Genomic DNA, 16,098 nt, shown 5'->3' on the forward strand with positions numbered 1-16,098 from the left:
CCACATTGTGGAGAGATAAGGTAAAGAATGTATATATGTTTCATTTCACACTCCCACCCGCCATGTACTTCCTCTGCTGAGAATCCTGCTTTAAATTATCCCGTCGGTAAAAATTATTAGTGTTGAATCATTTTTTATTTCTGTTTATAACATCAGATCTCAAGGATCATAAAGATTAATTCATCTTGGTTCTGCAGATTAAATGATGTCAGCTGGCTACCCTGGGGCTCAGGAAGGACCAATAAAGAAACAGCTTCCAACCTCCAAACAAAACAAAACAAAACAAAAACCCCACAAAGCCTGATGGTGGAAAGTTCTAGGCAAAGAAAAGAATCTAGACAATGACTGCACACAACGGACAAATCGTTTACTTTTTGAGAACATAAACTCCATTTCCACAGGGAAATTACATTCACTGGAGGTTGTTTTAGGACAAGACTGAATAAATTAAATATTTCAACACCATATGTTCAGCTTTGGCAGGAGATGTAGGTGGGAAGGGAATCTCAATGTTAGGGAATGCCCGTATCACACCCCAGCTGGCTATTTAGTCATGAAATAAGGAAAAACACACAAATATTTGGTTAAAACACTTTTAATGAAAAGGGAAAGACACTAATATCTCCCTTGTCTGCTCTTCACATTTTACTATGTTAGGAAGCTCTGGAGCCTATACCTTTGGAGGAGAAACCATCATTCAAGTCAATCAATAGCAGAACCCTCACTCTCTCCCCCTCAGGACTCCTGTTCCAAATGATCCTATGTTAAGAGTAAATACTACATCTCATTACAAGACGGAGAGGCAGGGAGAAAACCACCTAGAGCTCATCTCCCAAGGTCTGGGACTCTAAGAACCAGACGGTGGCAAAGACATAAGCCCTGGTCCATAGACAGGCAAAATGGGGAGGAAACAGGCCTTGAGAAAGGAAGACAAGGAAAATACAAGGGGCCAGGGTACAAAGTAGGGAGTTATCTAAAACTAGAAGCACACTAGTGCTAGGAAATCCCCTATGACCTGAGGTGCATTGCTGCACACTAAGTCACTAACAGTCCAAAAGAACATTCGTGAGACCCATCCAATCGAGAATTCGAGGTCCCCTCCCTCACATCATGCCCCTTTCTTAACCTCACGTGTTCCCAGCAAGCCCTATGCTTTAGCAACGCTCTTCAACTCTCCATCATTCCTCCTTCAATGACCCTCACCAATAATGCTTGTTAAAGACATGAACTTCACATTTCCCAAAAGATCCCACGAGACACCTGCTGCTAAGACATCTGCTCGTTTCCTAACTTTGACAGGCCATGATGAAGGAACAGGAGAAGCTGGAGGTGTCTTGGCAAACTGACCAGCCAACACCTTTGCCTGAATGGGAGTTTACTGGGAAGAATGTCCTATATGCTCTTCGTTTCTCCCTACCCCTTAGGGCTGAGCCACCAGATACAGATATTGTTGTATCTTCATTGCTGGCACCTTCCAGAGCAGGGAAAAGAAGAAATGTACAGTTTGCTACTTTTCTTCTCTGACGGGCTTCTCAGGCACTGCCTTGGATGCAGGAGACCGAAATAGGAAGAGGGGGGCTCTCTTCTCCTTGGCCTCTCTGGACCCCATTGCTGGAGGCACGTTCCCAGCCACAGTTCCTGGGCCAAACAGCACTGGTGGTGCCAGACCTAAACTGGTAGTGGAGGTGGAGCCGGAACTCCGGGGCTTGGTGAGCAGGTCCCTTGACAGGAAAGCTGTGTACTGGTTCCAGAAAGACAGGGGACCTACCCTCACCAGTTGGGCAGGAACATCCTGGGACAGGAAGTCCTGCAGGTTGACCTGGTCACCAGAGAGGAGTGGCACTGGGCCCTCCAGGGACAGCTGCCGGCCCCTTCGGGCTGGGCTGCAGTTCCAAATGTGGGTGCTCAGGTGCACCTGCCAAAGGGAAAGGGAGAGGAAGAAAGGAGAGGGGGGAGAGGGGTCACCCCAGGGAAGCTGGAGGGGGATCCCCTTGGGAATGTGAAAGCTGCAGAGAAACTATTTTCCTCAGGTACAGTGAGTGAAGAGGGAAGAAAAAATTCATCAGGGGGCCATCCGCCTGGCAAGCACAGCCATTTCCAAGCTCAGGGACTAGAGAGAAGCCACGGGGGATGTACCACAGAAGGACTCAGAGAAAAAAGACAAATAAGGGCTCGTAAATCCTGTGGAGGTGCTTCTACAGAGCTCTCGGTTTCTGCTCCCTGGGTCATGAGCAGGAAAACAGGCTCATGGGATGGTGGGGTCATCTTTTCGGGGAAAGGGGGAGAGCCCAGGGGATGTGATGGACGGTGAACAGCCTGGGACCAAGGAAAGAGCAGCAATATTCTGAGGGCCGTGGGGAGCAAAGGGTTGTACCTGGTGGTGAGCCAGCAGCATATGCTTCTTGAGGACAGCCCGCTCGAGAAAGCTCTGCCTGCAGAACACACAAGTGAAGAGCGGCCCCTCCTTGGGGTGGGTCTTCTGATGCTCCTCCAGGGCTGCCTGGGCGGGAAAGGTCTGCCCACACACCTCACAGGCCTTTCTGCTGCTGCTCTCTCCCGGCTCCTTTCTCATCGCCTCCTGCGTGCTCAGCTCCTCCGCCAAGGTGCCGCCGCCGCCTTCCCCTTCCCGGGTGTGTGCTGACGGTGGGCTCGAGCTCCTCTCTGGTTTGCCCCCCTCTTCCATGCCTCCTGCGGCATCGCTGCCTCCCTGCTCCATGGGCCGTGTTTGATCCAGGCTGTCGGGTGGTGGTGGAGGGGGCGGCAGGGAAGGCTGCTGAATCACCTTCTCACTGCTATCCATCTCCTTCCCAGACGTGGCCGCCGCCGCCACCGCTGTCCCCACTTCCTCCTCTGCCCCAGACGCCTCTTCCGAATCGCCTCGCACTGATATCGCCTTCTCACCTCCGCTCTCTGAGCCCCTCCCTGCCAGGGAATCTTCATCAGTCACGTCTTCTTCCTCTTCCTCGTCCTCTTCCTCCTCTTCAGACAGCTCCTCTTCTGGGGATGGCTGCTGGGACGGCTGCTGGGGGAAGGTCCCCACCCCGGAGACTGTGGACTGCTCGGAGCCATTCTCCTGGGCAGCTCCCCCGCCTTCCGAGAGCGTGGTGCCACCGTTGGGGATCTGGCCCCCCAGGTGCATCCGAACATGCTGCTGCAGAGTCACGGCGTTAGTGAACTTCTTCTGGCAGATGGGGCAGGAGTTCTGGGCCCGGGCTGCCGGACTGGCCTTGTGGCCCACGAAATGTGCACGCAGATTGCCTCGCGTGGAGAAAGCTCTGCCACACACTTTGCATTTGAAGGGCCGCTCACCTCCGTGTTGGCCGTAATGCAGGCGCAGGGCCCGAGGACAGCTCAGCACCCGGAGGCAGATGACACACTGGTTAGGCCCAGATGCCGCAGCGGTTGAGGTCGCGGGCGCGGAAGTGGTGGGGGCGCCCGAGGCAGTAGACGCCACTGCCACGGCTCCCTGCCGATCAATCTTTTCTACCAGTTGCTGCAGCTTTGAGGTCTCAGAGGGGGAGGCCCCCAAGGGCTCTAGCACATAGGGGAAGGGGAAGCTACCTGTGGACTTAAAGTGGTTGGTGAGCAGCGCCCAGCTGGGCAGCGAAGTCACCAGCTTACTCAGCTGCATTCGGGTCGCCGTGCCGCTTTCTGCCACCCCGGCGATCGCTGAGCCCTCGCTCCCCGGAGGGGTATTTTCATCGGCTTTACTCTTTGGCTCTACTGCCTTCATGAGCACAAACTTATTGAAAGCAGGGAGCGCGGGAGCCGTGGCTGTGCCCGCACCGGTGGAGAGCAGCGTCAGGCTCTCGGTGGCACTAAGTGCTGTAGTGGAGGCCACCAGCGGCTTGCGTTCCACGCCCCCGCCTGGCACGGCCACCTCTTCCTCGGCCTTCTCCGGCGGCACGGACATACCATAGGGCAGGCCGCTGCTGGTGATGACATAGTCTAGGTGCTCGGGCACCGGGTGAGGGTTCATCTGCACGTGCGGGTACTTCTCGCGATGCCGGTGAAAATGCACTTTGAGGTTGCCGCGGGTGGTGAAGCGGTTGCCACAGACATTACACTTATAGGGCCTCTCACCCGTGTGGGAGCGCAGGTGGATCTGCAGGGCACTGTCACTGCCAAATACTTTGGCACAGAAGCGGCACTTGTGCCGTCCGCCAGGCTTCTCCAAGGGACCCATCACTTCCCCGTAGCCCAGCTCACCACTTCCATTCTTTGGCTTCAGGAGCCCTGGGGAGGCAGCAGCCTCGAGGCCTCGAGCTGCCCCAAGACACTGTGCTGCCAAGAGTCCCGTGGTGCCTGGGAACGCCAGGTGAGGCGAGGCAATCAGCTGATCTGTGCTGCCTGGCAGGGCTGGGGAGGGGGCGGGGGCGGGTTTGTGGCTGCGCCCAACCCCTCCGGCAGAAAAAGGGTGCTGTGACCCCAGTGGATGGTAAAGATGGAAGAAAGCCTGCTTGGGCGTTTCTGCCCCCGAGGAGGAGGAGGAGGAGGAGGAAGAGGAGGAGGAAGGTGCCAGGGTCTTGGTGGTCTGGACAGGCTTGATGGGGCTGAAGAGGGGAAGCAGGGGCTTGGTGGAGGAGGCAGTCCCTGCCCCAGGTAACTCGGAGGGACTGGCAGGGGTGCCCACTGTCTGGCCTAAGGAGCCAAGCAGCAGCACCTGGCGGCAGATTTGCTCAGTCATCTGCATCTGATGGATCTGCCGCTGCTGTAGCACCCGCAGCTCTTCCAAGATCAGAGGGATGTTCAAGTGGCCGCTGCCTGCACCTGGGGGCGGAGGTGGAGGAGGAGGAGGGGGGGGTGCGGGGGTGGACTCTGGAGGTAATGGGGTCGCTCCCAGCTTGGGACTAGCCAAGATCAGGCCCCCGCCTCCCCCCGCTGCCGTACCTGTGGCAGCGACCAGGAAGTGCCCGGCAGGCTCCTCTACTCTCCGCTCAGGGCCCCAGGTGGGATCTGTGGGCACAGAGGACCCAGAATCCGGAGGGTTGTTGTGCTCTGCCTCCATGACCTGGGGGCTAGTTTGGCCCTCAGCCCGGGGTTCAGAAGAGGTCGAAGAGTTGCTGGGGTTCTCCTGGCCCCCAATTATCACCATTACAGGGGGGTCAGTAGAACACGCATTCTGATGGGCGAGGAATTCAGTTGGGTCAGTGAATTGTGCGCAGCACTTGGCACAGACTTGGGGGTGGTCCTCCTCGCTAGCATCACCTAGGGAGAAGACAAGGAGAGAGCGTGGGTGGTGCGGCTGGGATGGGCAGGCGAAGGCTCTAATTAACAAGGAGCCCAGTAAACGCTTGGTGGGGGGTGGGGAGATGAGCTCACCATCAGGCCAAGCCGAAGGCTAGAGCTCAGTGGTGACCCGTCCGGACACGAAACACCCCAGCATGGGGGCAGGGGAGCAGGCACGCTCAAGCTCCTGCCTCCGCCTGCCGGTCCCCCACCCCCCAACCCCGGGCCACCCGCGGGCGCAAGGAATGGGTGTGAGCAGGGGCCCTACGCAGAGAATCGTGCATTTTATCCCGTCCGCTGAGAAGTCCCTCACCCCGCGCGCGTGCCCTCCGCCCCCACCCCTGCCCAGGCAGGGCCCTACCGCACCTCCAAGCTCCGCCGGCTCCCCGCAGGGCCCCCCGAGACGAGAGCTCCTCCCGGTTTCGTGCGCCATGGTTGTAGGGACGGGGGGGGGTGGGGTGGAGGGCAGGGTAGAATGGGAGACAATGGGTATCGGGATGGGGGGAGGCGGCGGTGGCCGCCGGGGTGCGGCAGCCTCTGCACCCAGCGGCCCAGACTGCGGAGATGGAGATCCGCGGCGGCGGCGGCGGCGGCGGCGGGGGCAGGGAGCCGCGGAGGAGGGGGAGGGGAGCGAGGAGGCGCGGAGGAGGGGAGGAGCTGGAGCGAGAAAGCTAGGAGAGGGGAGATGGGGGAGGAGCTGCTGGGGAGCCGGGCAGGAGCGGGGAGTGGGAGGTGGGTGTGTGGGGCGGGAGCCCAGAGCCTAGCAGGTTTCCGGAGGCTCAGTGACAGGTGCTTGTGGGGCGTGGTGGGGTCCACCTTCCCTCGCCCTCTGCCAGCTCCCCCCCTTCTCCAGATGGCTTTGCCTAGACCTGCCCCCACCCCCCTCGGGCTCAAGGGGGCACAGTGGGAAACACAGCTCTGCTCAATAGAGCAAAGCGATAGGCTTCTCTTATTTTTCTTTGGATAAAGGATCCGCTGAGCCTGGAAAACGTGGACTCCAGAGAGGGTGGTCTGATCTCAGAGGTTCTGAGGGCCAGAGGGGGAGGGGAGCCCAGGACATCCACGCCTTATCAAAACCCGCACCCCTAAATACCCCAAGTTTTGTCCAGTCTTCCTCATCTTTATTCCCACCCTACCCCCATCCCCCTCCACAAAAGAAGTTTCTCAGGGTGGGAGGCTGCAAGGCATAATTTCCAAGGAAGTCATTTCAGGACCCTCCTCTCTGAGGAACATTGAGCCCCTTCACTCCCTCCCCCTCCCCCTCAGAATAGCCCAATGCAAGTTACTCCACAGATCACCGGGCTTACACCTGATTTATAGACTTCGTGCTTATTCCCGGAGCACCTCCTCTTTAATAGCTCTTCCCTGCCCGTCGTCTTCCTCCATTGCCCTTCTCGTGCAGCACAGGGCACACTGCCACTGTTAAGGACAGTTGCGTCCGGGGAGACGCTGGCCTGCAGGGGCCTACAGAGGCCCACCTAGCTCTAACCTGGGGGGAAGGGAATTCCTGAAACAATGGAGAAAATGCAGTGGGAGCTACGAGGCAGCCTCTCTGGGCGGAAAGCCCTTTCAGCCCCAAGCTGGTTTGAATGCCTAGAAAGGACATAACACTAGCTCACCGCCACAGAGGCCACCTCGTAGTCAGACGGGATAAGTAGGGGTATGATGTCTCTTAGACCAGATACTCTGCGTTCTCTTTCTACCTTGAAATGCGTCTTAATAGGGTTTCCACCTCGGGAAAGAGTTTAATCTTACTTACAGGAAGTGACCCCCCCAAGTCCTTAGTTTTGTGGTTTGCCTCGGCATCAGTAAACCCACGACGTTCTAATCCCAGCTCTATCGTTGCCTGGCTGGTAAATTGAGGCACAGTGGTTAATCATGCCACCATTTTCATTTTGTAGAGTGGTAAGATTGTAGCTGTGCTGTCTTTCTCAGAGAAATATTGTGGTGACAAAAATGTGGAAAACTCTTGACAAATCATGTTAATATGAACACACGGGACTTTAAATTTGGGGGGGGAGTCCCAAATATTATGGGTTAGAGAATTTACATTGTCAGTAGCAAAACAATGAAAATAACCTAAAATGCACATTTGCTAAAATTAGATCAGTTTTTCATGTTACTTACTATCTTATTAATTTCTTTTTTTTAATTTTTAAAAATATTTGTTTTTGAGAGAGAGAGAGAGTGTGTGTGAGTGGGGTGAGGGGCAGAGATAGAGGGAGACACAGGATCCAAAGCAGGCTCCAGGCTCTGAGCCCGACGCGGGGCTTGAACTCAAGAACCATGAGATCGTTACCTGGGCCGAAGTCCGACGCTTAACCGAGTGAGCCACCCAGATGCCCCATCATCTTATTAATTTCTGAGGTAAGACATTGGTTAATATTGGCATATGCCAGTGGCAAGGAATCTTTTCTGGAGGAGTCTTTTTTGGACCTAATGTTGGCACCATCCACTTCACTGTTCAACACGAATTTTGCTGTCTTTTTAAATCAAAAACATTTTACCGAATTATGTTTTGAAACTTTACATAATCATGAATATCTAAATATTATGAACGACAGCTCTGAAAAAGATGGGCTCTGTGCTTTCAGGACTGACCCTTACAACGAGGGAGAGGGGGGATCTATTTCAGTTATGGAAAGCCACAGGTTCATGCAGTGTTGTTTATTTTTACAGAGCAGGAAATTGAAGCTTGGAGAGGATAAGTGACTTTCCCAAGTTCACACAGAAATTCAGTGAAGCAAGCATTCAGAATTTTGACTCCTGTCCAGTGCTTTCTCAAGCACACCAACATTGTGTGGCTTCTCTAACGCCAGAGAAAGGGCCCTGTGTAGCTCCTACCTGCCATTTGCTCTCTGGCCTCAGTAAGGGAGAGGGAATCAGGTGGAAGCTTTCTACCCAGCATTTGTTAATTAGCATTGAACATTTGATATCAAGTTGCTGTTTTGTCAAGTCTTCCGACAAGAAAAGAAATCCTTTTCTTTTCATCTTCTCCTGGGAAACACTGTCCCCTTTCTTGCTCTTTAATGAAACTTGCTTTCTGATGGGTAATTTGACCTGCACTCTTCTTTAAGGTAAATTTAGTCCCTGCTGAAAGGTGACGGATCAACAGCCACCTGTAAGAGGAACCCTGTATTTCTCAGCACTTTGCACTCACTGCCTATCCTGAAAAGGGGGGCAGGATTCTTAGGCAGACACACGAATGAAGTCATAAACACAGGAATAAACTAAGCTGGTAATGGTGTCCCTAGATAGCAGATAAGGGTAGGTAAGCTATCCTGGGTCACAGGCAAAGTCTGGGATGGATGTAGGGACTAAGACCTGGACATGCTTGTTTAAATTTATAAGGAGCCAGAATAACAATGAAAAGGGAAACCAGGTAGCTCTCTAAACTGCGGCTCTAGGCTTGGGAGAACAAAGAAAATTAGGTGCGGAGTACACAGCAGAATGGTAGAGTTGAAAAAGCGGTTCTCAAACTTTGCTGCCCATTAAAAATACTGGGAGAGCTTTGAAACATCCAATATCCAGGCCACACCCCAGATCAATTAGTTCAGAATCCCTGAGGGTGGCATCCAGGTATCAGTGTGTTTATAAAATTCCTCAGGCGATTCCAGTGTACAGGAAGGATGAGAGCCACGGTACCTTTCAGAGGACTGCTCTTCCCAGGGAACCTTCTACCCTGTGGCTCACAAATCTTACCTGGCCCAAATTAGGACAGAGGCAAAACCAGCTGCCCAGGGCCAAATCTTCCTGTCTGGCTCCCTCTCTGCTCTGCCGGCAGAGAGAGGTCAGCTCTCTCGTATCCAGCTTCCATGAACAGATTTTGATAACGATTTACACCTGACTGTGAATTTAAGTGACTGCATTGCCTTTCCCAGGGTATGTGCATCTTGAGCTATATTTCTTTTTTTTTTAATTTTTTTAAATGTTTATTTATTTTTGAGACAGAGAGAGACAGAGCATGAACGGGGAAGGGGCAGAGAGAGAGGGAGACACAGAATCGGAAACAGGCTCCAGTCTCTGAGCCATCAGCCCAGAGCCTGACTCGGGGCTCGAACTCACAAACCGTGAGATCGTGACCTGAGCTGAAGTCGGAGGCTCAACCGACTGAGCCACCCAGGCGCCTCTTGAGCTATATTTCTAATTTTAAGATAAAGGCTTTGTTCTACACACAGTTCAAGCATCGTCCAGCCACTGAAGAAACAAAGTATACTATGTCAGCACCTGCCTAAACTTACTGTTAGCATTGGGCCAATGCTAACATGAATGGATTCTGTAACTGCTGCACTGTTGCTATAGACTACTTCTAAGGGAGAATGTCCTATCTTCTCTTTGTCACTTCTCTCTCCTAAATACACACACACACACTCTTCTGCCAGGCCACCCACACCTAGTAATGCATCTGTGACCTGTGCAATGTCGTAGGCAAACAGGCATGATAATTTGTACATGGGATGTTAAGTGAGAAAAATATGTTTGTTTCCTAAACAGGAATATTTTAGATCAAACACCGAAAAGGTTTTTTAAGAGACATTTTTCTGACATCAAAGGACTCAGCATTTAGCAAAGAATTCATACTCTTTTGCTCCTGGTAAGGACTTCAGAGATCTGATCTTCCCCGCCCCCCCCCCCCCCAGCACAGTGATTGAGAGTGGCAGCTTTGGGGTGCCTGGGTGGTTTAGGTGGTTAAGCGTCTGACTCTGGATCTCAGCGCCAGGTCTCAATCTCACAGTTTGTGAGCCCTGCATTGGGCTCTGTGCTGACAGCACGGACCCCGCTTGGGACTCTCTCAATCTCTCTCTCAAAATAAATAAATGAACTTAAAAAAAAAAAAAAACAGTGCCAGCTCTGAATCAAACAGGACTGAGTTATCGTCCCAGCACTTTCAAGATCTTTGTGATCTTGGGAAAGTTTCTCTATTTCTCTAAGGTTTGGATTTCTCTTTAAAATGAGGGACATAGGGGCACCTGGGTGGCTCAGTCTGTTAAGTGTCAGACTCTGGATCTCAGCTCAGGTCTTGATCTCAAGATGATCGTGAGTTCAAGCCCCATGTTGGGCTCTGTGCTGGGCAGGAAGCCTACTTAAAAAATAAATAAAATAAAAAATAAAAATAAAATGGGGATAGTGTGCTTGGATGGCTCAGTCGGTTAAGCATCTGACTCTTGATTTTGGCTCAGGTCATGATCTCACAGTTTGTGGGTTCGAGCCCCACGTTTGGCTCTGTGCCAACAGTGAGGAGCCTGCTCTCTCTGCACCTCCTCCACTACTCATTCACTCACTCACTCTCTAAAAATAAATAAACATTAAAAAATAATAAAATAAAATGGGGGTATAACTTCAAAAGGGACTGAAATTCTTATAGATGCTACAACAAGGATGAGCCTTGAAAACATGGTGAGACAAGCAAGACACAAAAGGACAAATATTGTGTAATTCCTTTATATGAGGTACCTAGAATTGGTAAACTTATAGAGACAGAAAATAGGATGGTGATTGCTAGGGGCTGCAGAGCGAAGGGAATGGGGAATTATTGTTTAATGGGTATAGGATTTCAGTTTTATTTTATTTTATTTATTTTTTATTTTTTTTTCGTAATGTTTTTATTTATTTTTGAGACAGAGAGAGACAGAGCATGAGCAGGGAAGGGGCAGAGAGAGAGGGAGACACAGAATCGGAAGCAGGCTCCAGGCTCTGAGCCGTCAGCACAGAGCCCGATACGGGGCTCGAACTCACAGACTGTGAGATCATGACCTGAGCCGAAGTCGGACACTCAACTGACTGAGCCACCCAGGCGCCCCAAGGATTTCAATTTTAAAAGATGAAAGAGTTTTGGAGATGGATGGTGGTAATGGTTGCACAACATTGTGAATATACTTAATCACTGAGTCATATGCTTAAAAGTGGTTAAAATGGTAAATTTTGTTATGTATATTTTACCACACATTCAAAAAAAAAAAAAATGAATGGAGATGCACCTGGTTGGCTCTGTCAGTTGGGGGTCCAACTCTTGGTTTTACCTCAGGTCATGATGTTATGGTTCATGGGTTTGAGCCCTGGGTTGGGCTCTGTGTTGGCGGTATGGAACCCGCTTGGGATTCTCTCTCCTTCTCTCTCTGCCCCTCCCCTGCACGCGATGTCTTTCAAATAAATAGATAAATGAACTTAAAACAAATTGAATGGAGATAATAATAGAGTTGGGAGGAATCAAGGGGAAATATGTGCAGGGCTAGCATAGTACCTGCCAAATAGTAAATGTTCCCGAAATATTGGCAAGAAGTTCTATCATTTAAATTTTTTTAACGTTTATTTATTTTTGAGAGCAAGAGAGACAGTGCACAAGCAGGGGAGGGGCAGAGAAAGAGGGAGACACAGAATCTGAAGCAGGTTCCAGGCTCTGAACTGTCAGTACTGAACCTGACACAGGCTCAAACCCATGAACTGTGAGATCATGATCTGAGCCAAAGTCAGACGCTCAACTGACTGAGTCACTCAGGTGCACCCCTAGAAGTGCTATTATTTAAAGACCAATAACTGAAGCCCCGGGGGAAGAATGGATTCATCCAAGGTCATGTAGCTTCAAGGTCAAAGCTGGATTAAAACCCAGGCTTCCGGGGTGCCTGGGTGGCTCAGTCGGTTGGGCGTCTGACTTCGGGCCAGGTCATGATCTCACAGTTCATGAGTTTGAGCCCCGTGTCAGCCTCCGTGCTGACAGCTAAGAGCCTGGAGCCTGCTTCGGATTCTGTGTCTCCCTCTCTCTCTGCCCCTCCCCAGCTGATGCTCACTCTCTGTCAAAAATAAATAAACTTAAAATTTTTTTTAATTAAAAAAAAAAAACAACCCAGGTTTCCTGCTTCCTGATCCAGTGCTCCATATTGCACCTGGCCCGAGTTACTTTCTATCTACTCAGAAATATTTTCTTTTTGACCCAGGGGTACCTAGGGCTGAAAGGCTTAGGCTCAATACCCTGAGGGATTATGCTCTCTACATCCATATATAAAGAGATCAGAGCCCTCAGAACTCTCTTTTTGCCTTCCTTCTCCTTTTGCTGCTGTTGCTGTCTGCCAGCTTCCATTTCTCCCTCTAGATCTGTTTGGCTGTTGTCCTGGTTTCTCCTTCTCACTAAATATCTGGGTTTCTGATCGTTTCCTTCATTTCCCAGATGTACTAGTTTACGTTTTCCCTATTCACATCTCATATGTTCCTAATCCAGATTTCTAGACTCTGTAGGGGAGAGAGATTTTTTTTTCTCTCTCCAGAGTTTTTAAGTAAAAAGACTATTTCCTTCTCATCACTTATGTGCAGTAACTATTCTGTCAGGTTTTGGTGTTCTGGTCTGGGAAGCTGAACAAAAACAGGGCTAGAAAACAGGTTTTTCAGACCATTTCTTGGTGACGTCTCAGGTCACTGAAGAGATGAGGCTTTGGACATGTGCGACAAAGGCTGAGCATTTGCTTGTCACGTATGGTAAACGTTGCCCAAAAGAAGGCAAAGCCTCCTGAAAACTTCGGTTGCACCCTAGCCTGCTAAATAAATGTCTGCTGATGCTCATGAGGAAGCCCGTAGTTTCACAGGTACACCAGAGGACAGAGAGTCCTCCCTACCCTAATTTGGGGGCATGCAGAACAAAAAAATGTTTCTGGGGTAGAAGGAAAAGTCAGCCGCCTGAAGATCACACAAGCAAATAGAAACCGTATCGATGGAAAAGGAGGGAATGGGAAAGTTATCTGTCTTACACGAGGAGGAAGGAATTTTAGGTTTGCTCTGGTACAGCCACCTCATCTTCCAGATGTGACTTGGTGACACTGCAGGGCGTGGAAGTAGCCCCGGAGAATTCTGATCAGAAAGCCCTTTGCTTTCTTTAGGCAGACCTTCAGAGGTTACTACTGCTTTCTTACTCCTTACCTTTGTGTTTCTGACATTTCTGGTCAAAGGCAAAATTCAGCCGGAATTTGCTGCTGCCATCGGATGTGAACCTGCACTGTTTCTGCAGGGATGACTCTGTAGCAGCAACCCCATGCCCCAGAGTGTTCACAGCCCCAAGTGGAAGCCATAGCACAAGGGGCTTAAGAATCCACTCAGGGCAGTGGTGAAAGATTTCTTTTGACGCCTGCACAAGCTCTTCGTCAACAGTGGTACTACGGGGAGTGGGTGAGCAGACTTGGGAAGTGTGGGGAGAGGAGAAGTTGTCTCTTGGAGGGGGCAGGGGTTCGGCATTGTTCCACAATCCAGCCAGCAGGGGAGCAGGACTGAGAGGCAACTCCGAGGCTCTACGGGAAGTCTCCTGTAGAGCCGGAGGAGGAAACATCCGGCCTGCAGCAGCATTAAGGAAGGCTAATGTGTCCCAGGAGGGAAGGATGCCACCATCATGAACCTCTAAATATGGGCACAGTGGGATCCCAGCAAAGCAGTGACTTGAGGAGAATGTGTTCTACCCAAAACACAGTATGTCTGTTAAAGTTGTTCCATAGCACAGGGGAGCACTGATTTCATCTCAGGTCATTTTTTTACAACAACAGGTGGAAAGGTAAATTTAACCCATGACTCAGTTTTAGTCACTACAAATACATTATCCTAGAGCTTTTCATGCACACATCTCATAGAGAAGGACTGAAGTTCACCAAGAGATGCCTGAGGTTTGGTCAGGTTTCAGCCCTCGCAGGAAGTGCCACTGTCCTCACATATAATAACAATACTTACATGCATTAAGTACTTAGTTATGCTAGGGACTACTATACCACATAAATTGAGCACTTATTTATGCTATTTATCTTTCCAAGTGCTTTACACCTATTAACTCATTCCAATCCTCATGATAACCTAATGAGGTAGCTAGTATTTTACAGATGAGGAAACAGGCACAGAGAGGCAAAGTAAACGAACCCAAGTTGCACAGCTAACCAGGATTTGAATCCTGAAAGTGTGGCTTCAGAACCCTTGTTTTTCTTTTTTTTGTTTTGTTTTGTTTTGTTTTGTTTTTGTTTTTTTTTTTGCTAGAACCCTTGTTCTTAGTACCACACTGCACTGCCCAATGAGTCAGCTGTTTGCTAAATAGTTTATCCCTGAGGGGCAGAACTTCCAGACTTTCACAGTGTGAACATACATAGCCATATACTGATACAGTATATCCAAAACTTGCCTGAGCCTAAGAATTACCTGGACACTTGCAAAGATATAGATTCCCAGACTCTACCCTGGATCCACGTTCAAGCAAATTTGAAAAATTCTAATTTAGTAGAGTGAGCCCACTAGCCCAGAGCATCAGGAAACCTGTTTTGGTCCTGACAAAGTGCTCTAAGTGTTTCTGAGACTTTGGGCAATGTCACTTCTCAATACCCCAAGTTACTCTACTATCTGCCTCTGACTGGACTTTTATAGGAATACATAAAATTCTCCCCCCCCACAAAGAAAATCTATTACTTTATTATTTTAAGTTCATTTAATTCCTTTAGTAATCTTTACACTCAGTGCGGGGCTGGAACTGACGACCCCAAGATCAAGAGTTGCATGCTCTACCTACTGAGCCAGCCAGGCGCCCCAGAAAATCTGTTACTTTAAGAACAGATGCAAGTACCTTAATTCATACTTTTGTTTTGTTTTGTTTCAGCGTGGCCTCCCTTGAAGCACAAACGGGAGTCCCTCATCCAGACCTCTCCTCCAGCCTCTACCCTAAGTGACACGGATCCGCACCCCAAGCCAGGCTGCATCTGACCGACATTAGCTCTCTCCCTCTGGGAGCTCTGATCTGTTCTCAGCTCAGCCCAACAATGAGAAACTTTTTTCTCTTCTCCCTCAGGGGAACCTTCACGTTTATCCAATTCATTCTCTTGCAACCCAACTCTCCAGAAAGAAAAGGGGGGAAAATCCCACCCCTAAGAGACTGGCCTCCAGGTCTGAGGAGGTTACTTAGCAACGACACAAAGACCAGTGAGCACAGGGGGACCTGAGGAGAAAACTCTTGGGTGGGGAGACAGAGCCAGTTTGAAAACTCCATTTCATCCGGAGAAAAACAAGGAAAACACAAACAGAATCCAATCTGAGAAAAGCCAAGCAGCGGGGCTTCTCCCCCAGCACAGGTCAATGCCTGGCTACTCTCTGCATCCAACTTCTTCAAACCCCCAATGACCAAGTCCTCCCCTGGCTTCACCCGTGGCCCGGGTGCCCTCCCTTGCCCTGGCCTGACCCACACGGGCTGGGACTCAGGGCTCCCGCACCCCTCCCCAGGCACCCACCGTTCTCAGACGCGCTGGGACCTTCGCAGTCCGAGATTAACTGTTGGGGTTTCCGCTGCTTTCGCCGAGACATTCCCGGGTGGAGGTGGGGTAGGGAGGGGCAAAGCTCACTTAGTCCTAACCGGGGTGACCTGGTCTGGTCTCCCCTTGGGTCTGAAGCCAACTGATGCCTCTCCCCCAGTGCTAATCACTGGGAAGCAGAGATGGTCTCCCTTCCCAGAGACAGACAGACAGACTGGCCCGCGCTCCCTCTGATTCTCTGTCCCTGACTCTCTCTCTCTCTCTCTCTCTCTCTCTTTCTCTCTCAATCTCTGCAAGTCTTTAAAGGGGAGACGCCCCCTTTTTTTTCTTCAGCTTCTTCCCTACGCTTCTGCAGCTCCCATTGTAAAAGCAAAAATCCTAATCTTTCCGCACACTCTTTTCTTTTGTACTGCAGAGGGAAGGATTTAACCCTCTCCTCACTGCCAGGGCTCAGGCCTCTCCCTGTGCTGTCTGTTCAGGAAATGTCCCTGCTTGTTTTTCTAACTCTTCATCCCAGGTCTCCACAGTGCTTTTTGGTTCTCTCATGATTCGATGCCACCTTGTTTGATGATGCGACTGCTTCTGGGGTGTAAAGCTGAAATTAGAACTTTCTGGT

At 50.6% G+C, this 16,098-nt stretch overlaps 1 protein-coding gene across 3 annotated transcripts; it reads right to left on the reverse strand.

Annotated features, from left to right (window-relative positions):
• Positions 1-346: 346 nt before the first annotated feature.
• Positions 347-15,831, reverse strand: SALL2 (spalt like transcription factor 2). Of its 3 annotated transcripts, XM_027065377.2 has the most exons (4): positions 15,462-15,831; positions 4,891-5,208; positions 2,375-4,770; positions 347-1,915 (listed from the first exon to the last, which is right to left on the reverse strand). In XM_027065377.2, exons 1-4 carry the CDS (start codon positions 15,532-15,534, stop codon positions 1,508-1,510), a joined length of 3,195 nt encoding a protein of 1,064 aa, XP_026921178.2. In that variant the 5' UTR covers positions 15,535-15,831; the 3' UTR covers positions 347-1,507. The 3 variants fall into 3 exon arrangements, with proteins under 3 accessions (XP_026921178.2, XP_053080238.1, XP_053080239.1); XM_053224263.1 differs by having other exon boundaries at positions 2,375-5,208; XM_053224264.1 differs by lacking the exon at positions 15,462-15,831 and adding an exon at positions 5,596-6,343 and having other exon boundaries at positions 2,375-5,208.
• Between the last annotated feature and the right edge of the window lie 267 nt (positions 15,832-16,098).

The sequence above is a fragment of the Acinonyx jubatus genome, chromosome B3, assembly GCF_027475565.1.
Source record: "Acinonyx jubatus isolate Ajub_Pintada_27869175 chromosome B3, VMU_Ajub_asm_v1.0, whole genome shotgun sequence".
Taxonomy (NCBI): Eukaryota; Metazoa; Chordata; class Mammalia; order Carnivora; family Felidae; genus Acinonyx; species Acinonyx jubatus.